General features: G+C 37.5%; 1 protein-coding gene and 1 long non-coding RNA gene across 3 annotated transcripts in view; one reads left to right on the top strand and one right to left on the bottom strand.

Annotated features, from left to right (window-relative positions):
* Window positions 1-9,330, top strand: part of LOC137625502 (uncharacterized) — a 94,323-nt gene extending 84,993 nt beyond the window's left edge. The window contains exon 3 of the long non-coding RNA XR_011040861.1: window positions 9,105-9,330. This is a non-coding gene — a long non-coding RNA (uncharacterized lncRNA). The remainder of the gene's footprint in view (window positions 1-9,104) is intronic.
* Window positions 6,932-17,355, bottom strand: part of LOC137625488 (gamma-soluble NSF attachment protein-like) — a 196,795-nt gene continuing 186,371 nt past the window's right edge. The window contains exons 10-11 of one of the 2 annotated variants that reach the window (XR_011040860.1): window positions 13,406-16,205; window positions 6,932-12,880 (exon numbers count right to left, since the gene is read on the bottom strand). Coding sequence is in view for 1 of the 2 variants with exons in the window: in XM_068356401.1 (XP_068212502.1) it covers window positions 16,176-16,205 (30 nt within the window). In the remaining variant the exon portion in view is untranslated. Of the gene's footprint in view, window positions 16,206-17,355 lie in introns of both variants that reach the window. The other variant, XM_068356401.1, reaches the window with a different exon arrangement.

Below are 17,355 nucleotides of genomic sequence, written 5' to 3'. Positions count from 1 at the left end.
CTGGAGAGTTACCTCTAGACCTTTACTGAATGTCTTCCATTATTCGGTATTGGTTTAGATTGCAAAGACTCCCTAACTCTCTCGCCTTTCAGACTGCAAGCCTTGTAAGACACGCATCATACTTTGAGTTGCACCCAAAATCTCCTCAACCTTATGGCTTTCGGGTGAAACGATTATTAAATAGTCTGGATATAATTAGAAATAAGGTACTTCCATTCAAGGTATCACCAACGCCTCCATGGAAGTTACCAGAGATATCTTTTTGTAAATATTTTATTGGAGATAAGAAGAATATGTCAGACCTAGAAGCCAGGTCTCTTTTTAATGAACATGTTAGAGAACATAGAGGATCAACTTTTATCTATACTGATGGCTCCAAATCTGATGCTGGCGTTGGATTTGGAGTACATAGTAATGGTTTTAATTGTAGAAGTGCACTTCCTCTGACCGCTTCCATATTTACTGCCGAACTGTATGGCATATTAACCGCTATTGAGAAAATAGCGTTGGAGAAGGAGGGTAATTTTACAATTTTTAGTGATGCAAGGAGTGTCCTTCAAGCTATGGAAGTTTTTAATTCTAATAACCCTCTAGTTTTAAAGATTTTAGAATGGCTTTTCATTATTGGACGGAGAGGTATAACAGTTCAATTCTGTTGGGTTCCAGCACATGTAGGTGTGTCCGGGAATGAGAAGGCAGATTCACTGGCTAAGGAGGCTGCATCAGAGTTGCTGCCAAGAAGGTATCCCATTCCCTGTGATGATTTCTTACCTGACATCAAGAAATTGGTTTGCAATAAATGGCAACAGCAATGGGATAGTCAAGATGGCAATAAAATGCGAGAGATAACAAATGACATATCTCCTTGGAGGTATAATATGATGCCCCGAAAATGGGAGACGTCTCTTTGTCGTCTCCGTATTGGTCACACTCGGTTGACACACGAGTTTCTGCTGAAGGGCCAACACCAACCGTATTGTGACGACTGTGTAGTACCTCTAACAGTAAGGCATTTGTTGACCGAATGCCCCAAGTATAACAACTTGCGGAATAGATATTTGTTTGAGGCTCGAGATGAGGGTGGCAGGTTCATCCTTGCCAAGATTCTTGGAAATGATGTGTCCTACCATGCAAGTGGCATTTTTAGATTTATTTCAGAAGCAGGTCTTCTGAAAAATATTTAACTTTTATGATATTCAACTTTTATGATTTTAATTGAATACTTTTATTTTTTATTTTATTTTATCTTTTATTTTTGTATACATAAATTAAATGTTACCGGCGTCAATGACCTCAGATGTCAGGATGCCTGAAAACTTTAAATCAATCAATCAATCCTTTCCTCAGACGAGACGAACTCCCAGCCCAATCGTGGTTACTTCTCCTCGGTCACCTCTCATCCCTGGCCCGTCTAGTTCCCAATGGTCGCCTCAGAATGAGGTCTCTGCAATGGCCACTCAAGTCTCGTTGGAATCAAGGACACGATTCCCCGGACGTCATGGTCCCTATGGGTCCTGCGGAACGGACGGACCTTCAGTGGTGGGTGACAGACGAGAACCTACGAAAGGGAGTGGATCTTCTTGTCCTCCCCCCTGGATTTGATGCTGTTCTCAGATGCCTCAAAGAAAGGGTGGGGGGCCCACGTTCTGCACCACAGGACCTCAGACCTGTGGTCAGAATCAGAAAAGTGCCTCCATATAAATCTGCTAGAAATGAAGGCCGTCTTCCTGGCCCTTCAACAGTTCCAACAATACCTGGCGGGTCACTCTGTGGTGGTGATGAGCGACAACACCACAGTAGTGGCTTACATCAACAAGCAGGGAGGCACCTTTTTGGAGCAGCTATCCCATCTTGCAGTAGAGATACTGAGATGGACCGAAGTCCACTCGATTCCACTATCGGCTCGCTTCATTCCAGGCAAGAGGAATGTGCTCGCCGACAGTCTGAGCAGAGTGTCTCAGATAGTGAGTACCAAGTGGTCTTTGGATCGCTAAGTAGCCAACAAAGTCCTGACTTTGTGGGGTTCCCCGACTGTGGATCTGTTTGCTACAGTGTTGAACTTCAAGCTCCCACTGTACTGCTCCCCAGTCCCGGACCCTAAGGCACTCTGGCAAGATGCCTTCCAACAACGGTGGGACAACATCGACGTTTACACCTTTCCCCGTTCTGTCTGATGAGGAGGGTACTCAACAAGACCAGAATATCGGTCAATCTCTCGATGACCCTTATAGCTCCGCTATGGCATCATGCGGAATGGTTTCCAGACCTTCTGCAACTCCTAACGGAACTTCCGAGAGAACTCCCTCCACGACATGAGCTACTGAAACAACCACACGCCAACATCTTTCACAAGGCCGTAGCTTCGCTTCGGCTTTACGCCTGGAGACTATCCAGCATCTCCTCGCAGAGAGAGGATTTTCGCAGCAAGTTGCGAAAAGGATGTCTGGAAACCTGCGAAAGTCATCCACAGGGGTCTACCAGGCAAAGTGGAGAGTTTTCTGTGGTTGGTGTCGTGGAAGGGGTATCTCTCCACTCGATGCCACTATTCCAGCAATAGCGGAGTTCTTCGTGTATTTGCGAGAAGAAATGCGCCTTTCAGTCTCGGCAGAGAAAGGCTATCGCTCAGCCTTAAGTCTTGCCTTCAGGCTCAAAGGAGTGGACATTTCTTCTTCGCTGGAGCTTTCTCTACTCATACGAAGTTATGTACTTACCTGCCCTCAGTCGGAAGTGAGACCTCCTCCATGGAACGTGGTTCGAGTCCTCAGGTCTCTTAAGAGACCTCCCTTCGAACCATTACGCCAGGCTTCAGATCGCCACATGACTTGGAAGACGGTGTTCCTACTTGTTTTGGCTTCGGCCAAACGAGTCCGTGAACTTCATGGTCTCTCGTATGACATCACCCATTCAAGGGGATGGGGGGAGGTAACGTTCAGATTCGTCCCCGAGTTTGTTGCTTAGACTCAGAATCTGGGAGTGCCGGACCCTTGGTTTGACTCTTTCCGGATTTCGAGTCTTTGTTCTGTAACAGATGACCCAGACCATCTCCTACTGTGCCCAGTAAGGAGTCTGAGGCTCTATCTTAAAAGAACAGCTGCAGTTCGTCCTCACGTGCAAGCATTGTTTGTAAGCACTGGGAGGACAAAGAGGAGGGTTACCAAGAATACTATCTCAGCTTGGATTCGTAGGGTAATCCATCTGTCCCTGAATCCCTACCCTCCTCCGTCACGTCGCCCTAGAGCACATGTCAGGGGCATAGCTACGTCCCTGGCCTTCAAAAAGAACTACTCAGTGACGCAGGTTCTACAAGCAGGGGTGTGGAATCGTCAGACAAACTTCACAGCCCACTACCTGCAAGACGTGACCCACAGGAGGCTCGATACGTTCTCTATCGGTCCTGTGTTGGCTGCACAACAGCTGGTTTAAACCTCAGGCTCCTTAATGGACAAGTAGGAGAAGGTTGAGGGCATTGTTACTCGGTTTTAGTCTACATGAATGAAAAGGTATGACTGGCCCTTATTCTTTTCTTCATCCTCGACTCTCTTGGGGAAAGCAGCATCCTGGGTTCTCTGCACAGCTGACCTCAAACCACTGCAGGTAAACCATGTTCCCTTGTGTTCCTAGTATTAAGCTAATACTGTCACGTCCCCATACCCTGACGAGGTGGTATTGGGAGAGTCCTAGCCTTAAGTTTCCATCTAAAGGACTTCAGGTCAACCTCCTAGGACGAGTCACACTTTATTCCTCCACACACAGCTTATGTAGGCCGCAGCCCTTGCAGAGCAAGGTGCTACCGAGGTGCTGGGACTCCTTATCGTTGAGTGCCGACACACTCAGATACTGAGTCCCCGGGCAAAAAGCCAAAAGCCAGTAATGGCCGGACTTACCACCCTACCTAAGGGTTGAGTCACCCATATTAAATAGCGTGGTTTGTATTTCAGTTACAGAACAAATGACAAATTCGTAGGTAATTTGTATTTTCCCTAACTACAAACCTTATCTATTTAATCAAACTTGCCCGCCTGCCCTGTCCCCCGTGAAGTCCTACCTCTAAGCAAAGTGAACTCAGCACAGTTGTGTGTGAGGGGGGCGGGCGGGTAGCAAGCTACCCCTCCCTAACTGATCAGGTCATGAGATTGCTTGGAGGGTGGGCCCCCCCCAAAAAAAAAAAATAAAAGTAAATTCTGCAAGTCTCCAATGGAAGACTCCCCAACATAGCAAACATAGATTGATTAACCAGAAGACTCTGGCATGTAGAACTTCTGCCTCGAAAGTGCAAGGCCAGGATATTGCGTGACCCAGCTGCATGCGAGTGAATTTTCAGAACCAGATGTGATCATTCACCTGATCCAAAGAAATTACAAAATCTAACCCTGGCAGCTCCAGAAAAGGTCTCGTCCCTTGAAGGGCGATGAAGCTGCTATCAATGACCAAGGACCCAGCTGTCGCAGGCGCTGGGGTCGCCCCACCCAGTTAGTCACACACGGAAGAGTACAAGAACCTCCACAAAGAAGTATTGTGACTAAGGGTTCTCTGACATGTTGTTACTGGGGCAAAGAACCAGTGTCTTCAGGGATGTTGAATCCCATGTGCTTTTATCCCTTGTAAGAGCCTAGAGCTTGGAAGGCTGGTCAGGATATCTATCCCTCTCCCACAAATATGGGCATTCATATTCAAGGATAAAACTAGCATGTAATCAGGGGCTAATGACGGATTTAAGCTGAGACCAGCTGGAGTCGACATCAGTGAGAGAGAAAGGGTGATCTCTCGTATCGACTAAAGCAGACACATAAGCGGGAGCTTGTACCATTCCCTCTGTTGATTCTGGATGGAAACCAACCCTAAGTCACCAGCATGCAGTGACTTCCCCAATATAGGTCATAGAAGAGAAGTGAGCAGCAGTCCCCTCTCCAGACAGGAAAGGTGATAGAGAGAAGTCAAGTTCCTATAACATCTTGCTCACATAAAAAGTGCACAGGCCCCCAAGGGCTGTGTACCTTTGGCTGGCAAGGCTATTCATGTCAGGGTAGCCATACTGATCTTCCAGGGCACGCCCTAGTCCTGGGTGAGCTAGGTACCAGGGGGTCGTCTACCTCTCTTGAAAGAGAGGTGATATCGTTACGAGTCTCATGAGACTTCAGCCAGGAAAGCTGAAGGAGAGTGATCAAGCTCCAACGCTTGGCCAAGGAAAGAGTGGTGGCCATGCACCTTCAACCAGCCTGGCTACTGTGGTAGCCATACTGATCCCTCGTGCCAAATCAGTTACTGGTGGTCTGTCCACCTCTTCCAGAAGGGAGGTGAGATTTCAAGTAGTTTCCCAAGACTTCTTGTGATCAGCCTGCCTATACTTTTTTTTCCTTGTGACTAGTCCCAGAATCAGGAGGAAGAGAAGCTCCAACAAGGAAAAATAGCCCAGTGAGGAAAGTAAATGTGGTAATAAATAAACTATGAAAAATAATAAACAATTGAAATAAAATATTTTAAACACAGTAACATCATCAAAACAGATATTTCATATATAAACTAAAAAGACTTACGTCAGCCTGTTCAACATAAAAACATTTGCTGCAAGTTTGAACTTTTGAAGTTCCACCGATTCAAGCAGAGGAGTCAGTCTGAGCACCCATCAATGATAACATTCCCACAATGTAAGGAACCACAAGGGGTCTTCTAACAAGAATCACAAAATTGGGGGAAGAGGTAGACAGTATCATTCTGACACTAGGTACACAAACGCTGTCTTGACAGTGTCACAGGTACTGGCGTCACTGAAACAGAGATCAATATGGGTCACCTCTTTGGGCCTTCCAGACACTTGTCATACTGGTACTTGGGTCACTGGCACAGATGCTGGCACTGAAGGTTTCTTTTTTTGGCATCCTAGATACCAGAACAACTGGCACAGAGGATACCAACACAAGGACAGGCACTAGGGATACTTTGGGCCTTACACTCGCAGGCGACACTGGGAGCGAATTAGCCTTAGCTACCAGATCTTTTAAAAACTTAAGAGTGCCTACATGAAAGACCTTAAGAAGCTCATTCTTTCCTTAGATCAAAGTTGTCAGTGACTGTCTGCACAGCAACTGTAGAGCTCTCACCAAATTCTGAAAAACTTGCCAATGTAGATCCTTTTTTTTTTGTCACGTGAATGCTTACCACTGAACAGGAGGCAATGATTTACACTTGGCACACGTGGATGTTTGCAAATAATCATGGCCCCCTACGAAAGCAATGTGTGTAAATTGATAGAGTGCTTAGCCATAATACCAGATATATTGCCCTTCCCCAGCATTTGTGTGTACTGTATTGTGCTTTGCCTTCATAATAAGTCCAAAAAAAAAGAATGAATAGTCTCGTTTAGAGGATGAAACAATACTTCTGTTCTCATTGTGACTGAAAACAAAAGTGAAGTGTATTTGACAGGAGAGTGGGAGAGACTACTCGCCAGTGCTCACCACCTGTTGTTAACTACTTTAACAAATTCAATGCCCGTTCATGCTCCACTGAAGACGATCCCTATTTCAGAGGACGAAAGTGTTGCTCTGTATGTGAATACGAACAAATGGAGTGGGTAAAAAATAGGGAAGCAAAGCTTATGTAGTTTACAATTACTGCTTATGTTTCAGTTATGATTGTCAGATGCAAATACAATACAAGTATCTGTTTAGATCTGGGGGTGGGAGTTACTAATTGCTAAAAGCAAAAATTCTTAGCTAGCCTAGATGGTAATTTCCTAAAAAACATAAAATCTTTGAAAAATTGCTTTTGAAAAATTTGGTGGACACAATATAAGGCAAAACAACAGACTCTCAAATTGGCTAGCTTACCTGGGGAAGAATTTGGAGCTAATAATGCTTTCTTAATGCCATATGCCTGTGCACTATTTTACTAAAGGTTACCAAAATAGAAAATATTTTAATGAAATACCAAGAAACCCACATAATTTATTTGATAAAACCTTAATACTATACACTTCTCTTTACTTGGACAGAGCTAATCTAATAAACATTAATGCTCGCATATTTATTATTTCAAACAAAGCACAGGTTATATTTGAAAGCTGTAGTTCTAAGTAAAATTACAATAATTTTTGGTTTTTGATAAATATATATAAAAATAGAGAAAACTTAAAAGAACTAGCAAAACACAAACATAAGTAATGTCCTACTACCAGAACAATATAAAGTACTTTAATCAGGTCACTTTCATACTGAAGTAAATCCAAATATAAAGTTCTTATCTTAACCTTCGATGTAATTCATTTACATATTTAAATCATTCACAATAAATGTAAAATAATGCTTCACGATCACAAAAATTTTTCCAGGGTGCAAGAATAACAAACAATTACTTGCAATATTATTTTTAACAATATACGAGGCGGCTGTAGATTAAGCTAATAATTCTAAAAAAAAAAAATGGTCCCAACACAAATGGCAACTATTAAATGTTTAAAAATCAAATTTTGTTTAAATTCAAATACAAAAAACCTTGCTATTAACCAAAACTCTTCTATCATGAAGGTAAAGCACAAATTAAGTCTTAAAAAGTTATACTGCATTACAATACCAAAACAGCCAGCATAAATGACATCAATATGCAGGATAACAAAAACATATTTCTGTTATATCAACACCCAAAAAGTTGGAAATTTTCCAATATTTATTAGTTTACCTCTTGCTAACATTAAATATTGTTGTAGGTAAGATAGTCCTTTAAATACGTCATACAGACTTGGTGCACTGAAAGCCACTAAATGCTGAAAATAATGACATAAATGTACTTTCATATAATAATGCATAAATGTACTTTTATATTTCATAAACACTGACCCTTAAATATTTTGAAGGCATTTTACAACCTTAATCTTTTTTTAATTAACTACTCTTTTGTTTTGCTTGCCACTCTTACAACACTGAGAAAGCCACTTGTTCTTGGAAATTCCAAATACAATGTACAGTAATAGGAATGCACTAATACATCCATCTATATATGAGCAAGTGTAAAACTTTAAACATCAATTTTCAATGGTGAGAATACTTTCTTCCTTTGGTTTGATTACTTGTAATAAAACACTCCTTACATCTTAGAGCAACATTTTCATTCTTTATTTAGATGACATTCTTTCTCTTTGATATACAGTATTATATCAAAATCTATTTTGCTTATTATAGAACTTAGTTTCATTATCAAGTCCAAAATTCCATCATTCTACCAAAAAATTAATGTCAAATATCAAATTACAACACTAATGACCAACAGAATGTTATGATTTATAGCCCCAACCTTTACAGAGTAAAATTGGCCAGTGCCTTTCTCTAGCTGCCTTAGGTTTTCTGCAACTTTAAGGTAACTTTACAGTTGGGTCTTAAATTATCAACTAAATAAAACTTTGAGAAAGGTACCTTCCAACTTTGTTCACAGGAAAGAAATAAACTATATACTGTACTTTATTTATAGAATGGTAACAACAGAAGCTTCATTCTGGTAAAATAAATTCTTACTGTTTGACTTTATGTATCATTAGCTTGAAAACTGATATTACTAAAGCAATAATATACTGAAATGTGATACCTTAAATGTTTTTAGCTAGAAAAAAATATTTTCACCAAAGCAAATTGAATAATCTGGGTAATAAATAAGTAAAGTTTTACTGTGGCTTCCTTCAAGATTGAAGTAAACTTTTGAGACCAAATGAAAAGAATGACTTATGTACACTGGTTGTTCTAAAGATGAATGATGTTTGATAATTAATCAAAATGTAAGCAGATATTAAGTACAGTATGAGCAGCAAGTACCTACAAAACAAAGAAATTTCAACTTTAAAAAGTCATTGGCTTCATATTAAGCTTTATTTTAGGTGGTACATAGGCTGTTAAAAATATCTGTACTACACAGTAATAGTACTAGTTAAGGGCTTATGACAAGAGACATAAAATTACCTATGTTATTTTTTCACTACAGCCTTCCATAGTTCACAAATACAATAGATGTATGGAAAGCTGGTTTAAACTGTATTATTATCATTTGGATCTTCAATCTTCCATTACAAGATCTCAAACTGTGATATATAATTCCATTCCTTGCTCTATCATGCATTACAGACAAGACACTGAATGAGCTACATGGTAAGAAGAGGGCTTCAATAAGGACTTGCACAGCACAAAGAGTATCATTCCTAGTTTGGAAAGAAATGCTCATAAACAATCATTTGCATCTTATGGTATAACAATGTCAGCACATAAATCATCAACAATAAATGCACATTATACAAAGGTTGCATTGAAAGAAATGCACTCTGTGGAAGTTAAGATGTGATATAAGGACCTTTTTAAACATTAAACACCTAAAAGTTCAATGTAAGCGTCATCGTCATTTTAAATCTATAATAAATCAGATGTGGCCGTAACTTCCAAAAGGCCAGGAATCATCAGGAATGATATGCTTCTGATAATCTATGAGAGATTTTCATCATTGCCTGCATCCTCTCACACTTTCTAAAATGAATATAGCACAGTACCTACTAATTCCTTCCATTACCTACCTTAGCTGGTAAATGGCATCTGGTTCCCATCTTGCACATATTCTAACAATATTTCCAGCAAATATATGCCATCACCCTATTCATAAGTGTAGGCCATCTATAACAATAGCCAGCTCTGGTATCCCATCATATCATTGCTTATACACAAATTTTGAGCATAAACTAATACAACTGCTACAGTGCTCTTATACTGTCTTGCAAAATCCTGGCAATTGGGAAAAGTATCAAAATATGTAAAATAAAAGCATTAAAATTCTTCCTGTATAACTAATCTTAATTGTCTTTAAGGATTTGAATATGATAAAAATAATGTTTTTTGCTAACTTCATGAATCATATAGTAACCTATTCAGTACATGGTTATTTTTCATGGCTCATCTTAATATTTGCAACTGAATATGTAAGACTACAGGATCTCTTCCAATATAAATTTAGAAATACTCATCAGTTCTTTTAATTCTCGCTTACTTAAACAGACCATTGAAATTCAAACAAGTTCTCATAACAGTAAAATTCTCGATTTTCTATGACAGGGATACTGTAGCTTTTCCATATTACTTTTTATCAAAATATATTTTAATAAAATCTAAATATGATTACAAAAAAAAATACTATCTCTTCACATTAGCAGAATGTATATTTTACGTTTCGATAATTCAGGGGTTTATATCTAAATGTACAGTGCTATACTGATGATTGTTCGGTATACTGCAAGTATGTATATTTTTTGTCGACTATTAAGAAAAAAAATTATGAATTTTATTTTTATAATTATTTAAAAGGTGAAACTGGTAGTTAAATTATCTTAGTTTTTTCTTAATTCATATGAAAAAATTTAATTATTTAAAAAGTGAAATTGGTAGTCAGTTTATCATCATTATAAAGTACATAGTTTAAGAATATCAAGTCCAAATAAGACATAGGAATGACGCCAAAGTGTTTATCTTTAATGATAACAAAATACAATACTGTAAAATATTACCAATAACAGAAAGTTGATTAATGTAAAATCTGATAGAAAAATATGAATAAAATGTCTTCATCATGCTATAAAAGGGTGTTCAAGGCTGTCTAGGATAAACTCAGCAGGCAGGTGCTTTATTGCCAGCCCTAAATTACCGGACATAACAGGGCTAATAAGCTAAAAATATACAGTATATACTTTCATAATAAAGTTTTCATAAAAAACTTTAAATACCATTCACAATTAATCAAGTAAGATTTTTTCATACATTTCTCTTGCCAAATCAGAAGACATTACCTCAAAAATATTTCTCCCCCCAAAATTGTGCTAGTGTGACAGGACTTTAATGCCACCTTTAATTATTACATCACTGCACTGTACCAAGAGGTAATCTTGACTAAGAAAAAAAAAAAGAGAGAGAGAGAGAGAGAGTTAAGATTTATCATAATCCTTAGGTTTTATACATTCCCATTGTATTGACATGCACATGCGGTCAAGGAAAGATGTCAATTTAATTAAAATAGTTTTTCAACATACAATACTTTAGTGTCTGTTCAGTGGCAGATAATTTAAACTCCTCACTAAAACCCAGTGATTAGCTAATTAGTCCTAATTAAAAGATATTTTAGAGATTCTCATATTAAAACCTAAACGATGTGAGGTCTAGAACAATGAAATTTTACCAATCTTTTCCTAATAAAGTGAAAATTGTATTCTTTTCTTGTATTCTCTCTTGGAGTTATTCTCATTAGGAACAGCGATAGGTTCTGGTAAATGGTCCTTATAAACAAAAACCTTGTTATACAGAAAGAGGTTGAAAAGAAATTCAACTGACACCATCACAGCATATAGTTTACTCAACCCTTTGAGAATCCCAAATGGCTTGACTCATAGAAATGGCTTACCTCTTATGAGTTTAGAAGAAATATTAACTTTATTTTTGTACCATCACAATGATATTTCCTTGCTAACAATATATAAAGTATTAATAACTATGCCTTTTTATAGAGAAATGAAAAATGGGCCAAATTGTTCATTAATCTCTGGTTAGAATTGATTTTGCACAAACTCTAAATTGATGTACTTTAGGGAGAAATTGTATCTGCCATTCCCTTGAAGTCATTTTAATACTACAAATTGTCAAATCATTCGAATCTCAAGTAATCTGCAAGTCATTAGAATCAAAGCAGGTTTAATTAGAGTTGAAAGCATTACTCTCATCTTGATGACTTGCATACCTGTTTAAAGGTATTTTTAAGGTAAAATTATCTTAAATATCTTAACTGAACAATCCTTTGGGCCCTTTGGGCTGAAGTATTCCACAAAACCCCAATCTATACTTTTTTCTTATGAAAAGCAATAAGACCTCATTCAAGATGTTGATTGAATGGGAATACTGACAGACTGGAGTAGGGTTCTTTTGACGACGGTAACTACGAATGATTTCCTACTTTTGTCATTTATGTCTGGCCGGGAAATTCTCTCTTCAGCATGTACAACTATCAGGCAAGACAAATAAGTATCTAAAGGTTTGGAGTGAAACTATATTGGGCTGATACAGTATAGGTACTTCTTGTAATGAATGAGATCAGGACTGTAGACTAGTTTTGTGGAGATAGAATAAACATGGTGTGATAAAGGTTAACTTCCAGTCATGTAATGATGGGACAAAGTTGGAAAATTCAGTGAAAATCGAATAAACAGAGAAGGCAACTGCCCCCTACCCCCCCCCCCAAAAAAAAAAGTAAAATGTATATGTGGGTATCAGTCTTTCATGATACCAGATCTATTTTATAACAGTATTGAACAGGTTCCATTACAGGTAGCTTGGCCAGTATCTTTTCCACAGATGTAGCATACTTTCATGAGGGGAACCGTTGATAATACTTTTATCTCTTGAGGTTAGCTAAAAATTAAATTCCCATATGTTAGGCTTGAATGCATTAACTAGAATATCTTTCTCCTCCTCTAGATAAAAGATATTTGGTGTCAACTAGTATAGCTCTCCAATATTGGTTCTCTAATCTTGTGCACATTGGTTACTCAAGGGAGGGCTCCCTTACACTTTGACAAGAAATTATGTAGAGAATTGTGCTCGGCATTGTTGGAGCCGGAAGTACTCATGGTTGTGTTAAGCTTCTTCAGATCAACTTATTTATCCCTGATACCTATTCAAGTGCTGCTAATCAATTTTTAAGAAACTAAGGAAGCAGTTACGGTATTCTCTATCTTTATTCTCCAGTAAAACCAGATGTTTCTGGAGAAACTACTGCATTACTACCAGCCTTAGGAGCTTGGAATCTTCACACTTGGCCATCGAGATCTAACTCTGATCTCTAAGCTGTCTGTCCTAAGGCCCAAGTTGATGGTTTGCTGTGAAAAGAAAAGTCATGCTTTCTAGTTATTCCGGGTACATAACGTTTTGCAAAATTATACTAGTTACTGCAAATTCCCCTCCTGAGGACACTCATCAGTCAATTTTTAGAGTAACTATCAAAAACATAAATTACATATGTGACACTTATAATTATGCCATTTCCCAAACACATCAGGAGTGAAAAATCCTAAAACATAGGGTCAAGTATCGGTAAATGATGATCCCAAGAAATTTGCAAGGATATAAATTGAGCAGGTACTTTGCTTCAGGTATCTTTTTGGGATATCGGGTAGTCCTACTGTTACTGAAAGCAAGATGTTAGAAGTTTGGAGGCTAATGATTAACTCTGATACTATAATTACTCTAATTCAAAAACCTTTTTAAATGACTTTCACCCATCAACAAATATTGTACAATGTCTTGCCAATATGTCTGCCAAAAGGGCTCAGGAAAATCAAGGGATCAAAGATGGTATTGACTGGTACAGTATAATAAACTCATTTAAAAGAAACGTGCATTACCTCTGTATACTTCCAGGATGATTATTGTAGATTTTGTTTATTCCACTGAGTTGATCTGTGTCCTTGATCACAAAACCCTTACACTTTCATTTTCTTCATAGGTCAAAATACTGTTGTACTTTTTTTCATATCCCAACTGATAACTACTTTTTCAAGTTAATACTTCAATCTTTTGTTAAACTGCATAGAGTCCTGAAAAACAAAGTTATATCCACATATCCTCCATAAATTTAGATGGAGGCATATTTTAGAGATTAGTGTTTTGAAAATATGTGTTATAAACTTTTAGAAATAATTGTCCAAAATCCAGTGAAAGACATGTGAATCCCAAAAAAGTGTTCTACCTCTGGGTACTTTTTACTTCCTTTGGTCCCATACGTTATCTACAGTCAGTATTCATTGTTTACTTTTATGTGTACTTACAGCTGACAAAATAAGTAAAAATAGGTGAAATTAAAAAGGGTTAATTTTAATCCAAAGCATGGTTTAAATGAGATTTCTTACCTAAACCTCACAATGTTAATTACTGTATCTTAATTTTTCATTTTCTATCTACTTTTAATACTATAGAGCGCATCTTAAAAACTACAATTTTTTTGTGATAAAATCAATGAATGTTACTGAATCTTAAAGTCCATGAACCCTATGATCTAACTAACCATATATATAAAAAAATGACAATGAACCCCATGATCTCCCTATCTATAAGGAGAAAAAAAAAGTTGCAGCATCTCTTGGGCTTAGAACTTTGTTGCTTTCTGTAATTTTGTTACACCTACATACCTCATTTCCCTTTAGTTATGATTCTCTTTCAATTTCTTTCTTCAATTTGTTCTTCATTTACTCAAGTTATTTTATTCCTTAATTTGTAATTCAATTGAGTGTGCATTTTGTCCCAGTCTCATGAAACTCAGCAAATTTTACTTTTGGCATCATTCGTTAGCTTAAGTGAACACTGAAATGTACTCATTTGTAAGATCAAAGAACTTTGCGTAAATTATTCTAATAGTTGTGATTGTTTGTAAACTTTCATCACCTGGGTTAGAATACAGAAAATCAATGGAAGTATCATCATACCATATAACTGATTATTTTTGTTTTTGTTTATCAAGATAAACTCTATCATTGGACCATATACCTAAGCAATAACATGCATTTATGACAATAACAATTTATATTTGAAATATCTAAACCCAAATTAGTTGTATTTATATAGGAGGACTTCTACCCAAATGTAAAATATAAAATGAATGGAAATATACTTGCTGATTGTTACTTCCAATACTAACACTGATGATTATTTCTTTGGTTACTCCAATTTAAGATTATCTTGTGTACAAAAGTACAGTACTGTAGATGTTAACTTTTTTATCTATATAGTTTAAAGCGTAAGATTTGCAAAATCCAGAATTAAAGATAAATTTGCATCCAATTCCATTTAAAATCTTTACTATTACAGCTCACCTTTATACAATAATGACTTTCTTTCAAATCTAAATAAAAATGTCTACCTTTGAATACAACACAAATAGAAGAGCTCTTATTTTGTTATTAATATCCATCAATACAGTTTGCGGTGTTCTGCACACTCTTACAATCACTCTTTGAAGATCAATAGAGAATATATGTTCTACCTCACGTGGTACAGTGATGTAAGGGCCAAGATAATATTTTATCAAAGTAAATATGCTTACTGGAATATGCTTCCCTTTTATATAACCTGAAATTTATCAGGTAAATGAAGTACATTAATAGCCTCTGAGCATATCATTATACAATATATTGAAATTACATACAGTAAGAGTACTAATAATTAAAATATGGAAACAATAACAATAATTACAAAGGAATTGTGTATCCAAAAAGGACACATAACAGCCACTATCTTTTATCACTTTGAAAGTTGCAAAAAAATTCTTATCGAATAGACTAATAGAATAATTTTAATCATGCTTCTTTCCAATACAGTATATACAAGTACTCGCCTTCACCCTGCATGTTTATCTTTTGGTACAATTACTTTCAGAACTATAAAAAAAAGGCCAAGATAAGACTAATCAACTTTAGCATTGCATAATTGGGATCCAATAACATTAGCATGAGACATTTTAACAAACTGAGCTACCTATATTATTATGAGTCCTGGTACAGTTCAAGGAATATAGAATTATTACTTACTTTTAAAAACTCAGAGTCATCTGTATATGGACTTAGGAATTTAATTTAATAAAAATAAACATCACAAACATAACAAAATTCTTTAATCACCACTACATACTCATTCAATGCTCCTACCTCACGAGGGGTCAAGTTGCCCTCTTCACAACCTCCAATTTTTCCTCTTAATCTTTTATTTCCTTCAAGTCTTGGAACACTGCCACTTGCCATACTGCAGCACAAAACATCTGTCATCTTACTGCGGTACATTAAAAAAATCAGAAAAGTAATGCTAATAAAACCACTTTATGTAGCACTACTGCATCAAAGCCTTTTAATGCAAACAACAGAGTTGATCAGTAAAACCAAATCAATGTGCCAAATGCTAGATGACGTTCCCAGACAGCAGCCTAGCTATTGGGCTTAACGAAAAGCCTTCCTGGATATATTTTATTGGTATCCTGCCATGCTGGCAGTTCTAAGTACAAGCAGTGAGCTCACTATCCAGGTAGGCTCTACAACACATAACCGTTGGCAGAAGTCTCTCCTCTCAACTATTTTAGGGCATCTCCAGCTGTAACTACGTAAGACTACTTCCAGCATTTCCTGATGCTCAACACAGATCCAATTCTTCATCATCACCCTGAAAGAACTTATCTATAGAAATAGTATTCAACACAAAGAACAACACTTGTGTATAATGAAGGGGTAATATAATTTTGGATGTGTATATTGGTTTATTTTTAGGGGATTAGCAATTACTGGTACATACATATCTAATTAAAAAAAAAAGTTACCTGTAAAGTTATATTCAACAATTATTAACAATTCTAAGAATCTGACAACATACTCATTTTACATGGCCTAGACAGTCTGCATGGGTGTAAGAATTTGTCTTGCTCACTGCCATCATGACCATACTGACATCTGTGGATGTTCTAGAAAATAGGAACCTGTGCCCTTTATATGTAATAATTTTTTCTCAATGCTGGTAAGAGGAACGATTTGGTCTTAAAATAATAAGACTTTCCAGGCTACATCAGGTTATAATAATAGCTTACAATATTCAGATGTCTTGGTGACTTCAAAGTTGAGGATAAAGGCCCAGGAAATAGAACATTTTTCTAAATTAGTAACCTTTCAGAAGAGCTAGGGGATGTCATACCTTTTTACCCTTTTCGACCCATCGTATATAAGAGATGCGTCCAGGGGACCTCATGGGTGTTAAAAGTCATCTTTGAATACAGCCAATGGGTCTGGAATGGAGGAACAAATCATGCGGACCTTCTCGATTGGCTGCATGGCAAACAGGCAGATTCCCTGAGAACCCCACAAGGAAAGAAGCCTCTCTGCTACACAGTGATGTAGGGACTACTCTGACCCTACAACGTGCCTCTGGCAACTGAGTATGCCTGCTAATACATTCCTCTTAGCCAGAATGGACATGGCTGACAACTCTTATGATGTGGAAAGCCACCCAGATGTGCAAAAGGCTCAAGGTTGGATAGCTTGCAGAGATGGTGTCACCCCAAGCTGTTACCAAGATGAACACCTGAGAAGCTATACACAGTCCAGGGCAAACTGGTACACCATACAATAGAGAGGACTGATCTGCATCCTCCAGGTCCACCAAAAGCATGAAATCTCCTTTGATGGAACTCAGAGCACTACATACTGTTTCCATCCAGAACTTCGTTTGATAAACAAAATTTTTCAGTGGAGAGAGGTCACTGACTGATCTGCAGTCCCTAGTTGACTGTAGAAGCCAGGAGATTCATTTAAAACAACAAACT

This window comes from Palaemon carinicauda, chromosome 2 (assembly GCF_036898095.1).
Source record: "Palaemon carinicauda isolate YSFRI2023 chromosome 2, ASM3689809v2, whole genome shotgun sequence".
NCBI lineage: Eukaryota > Metazoa > Arthropoda > Malacostraca > Decapoda > Palaemonidae > Palaemon > Palaemon carinicauda.
This window is presented reverse-complemented; position numbering and strand designations above follow the sequence as displayed.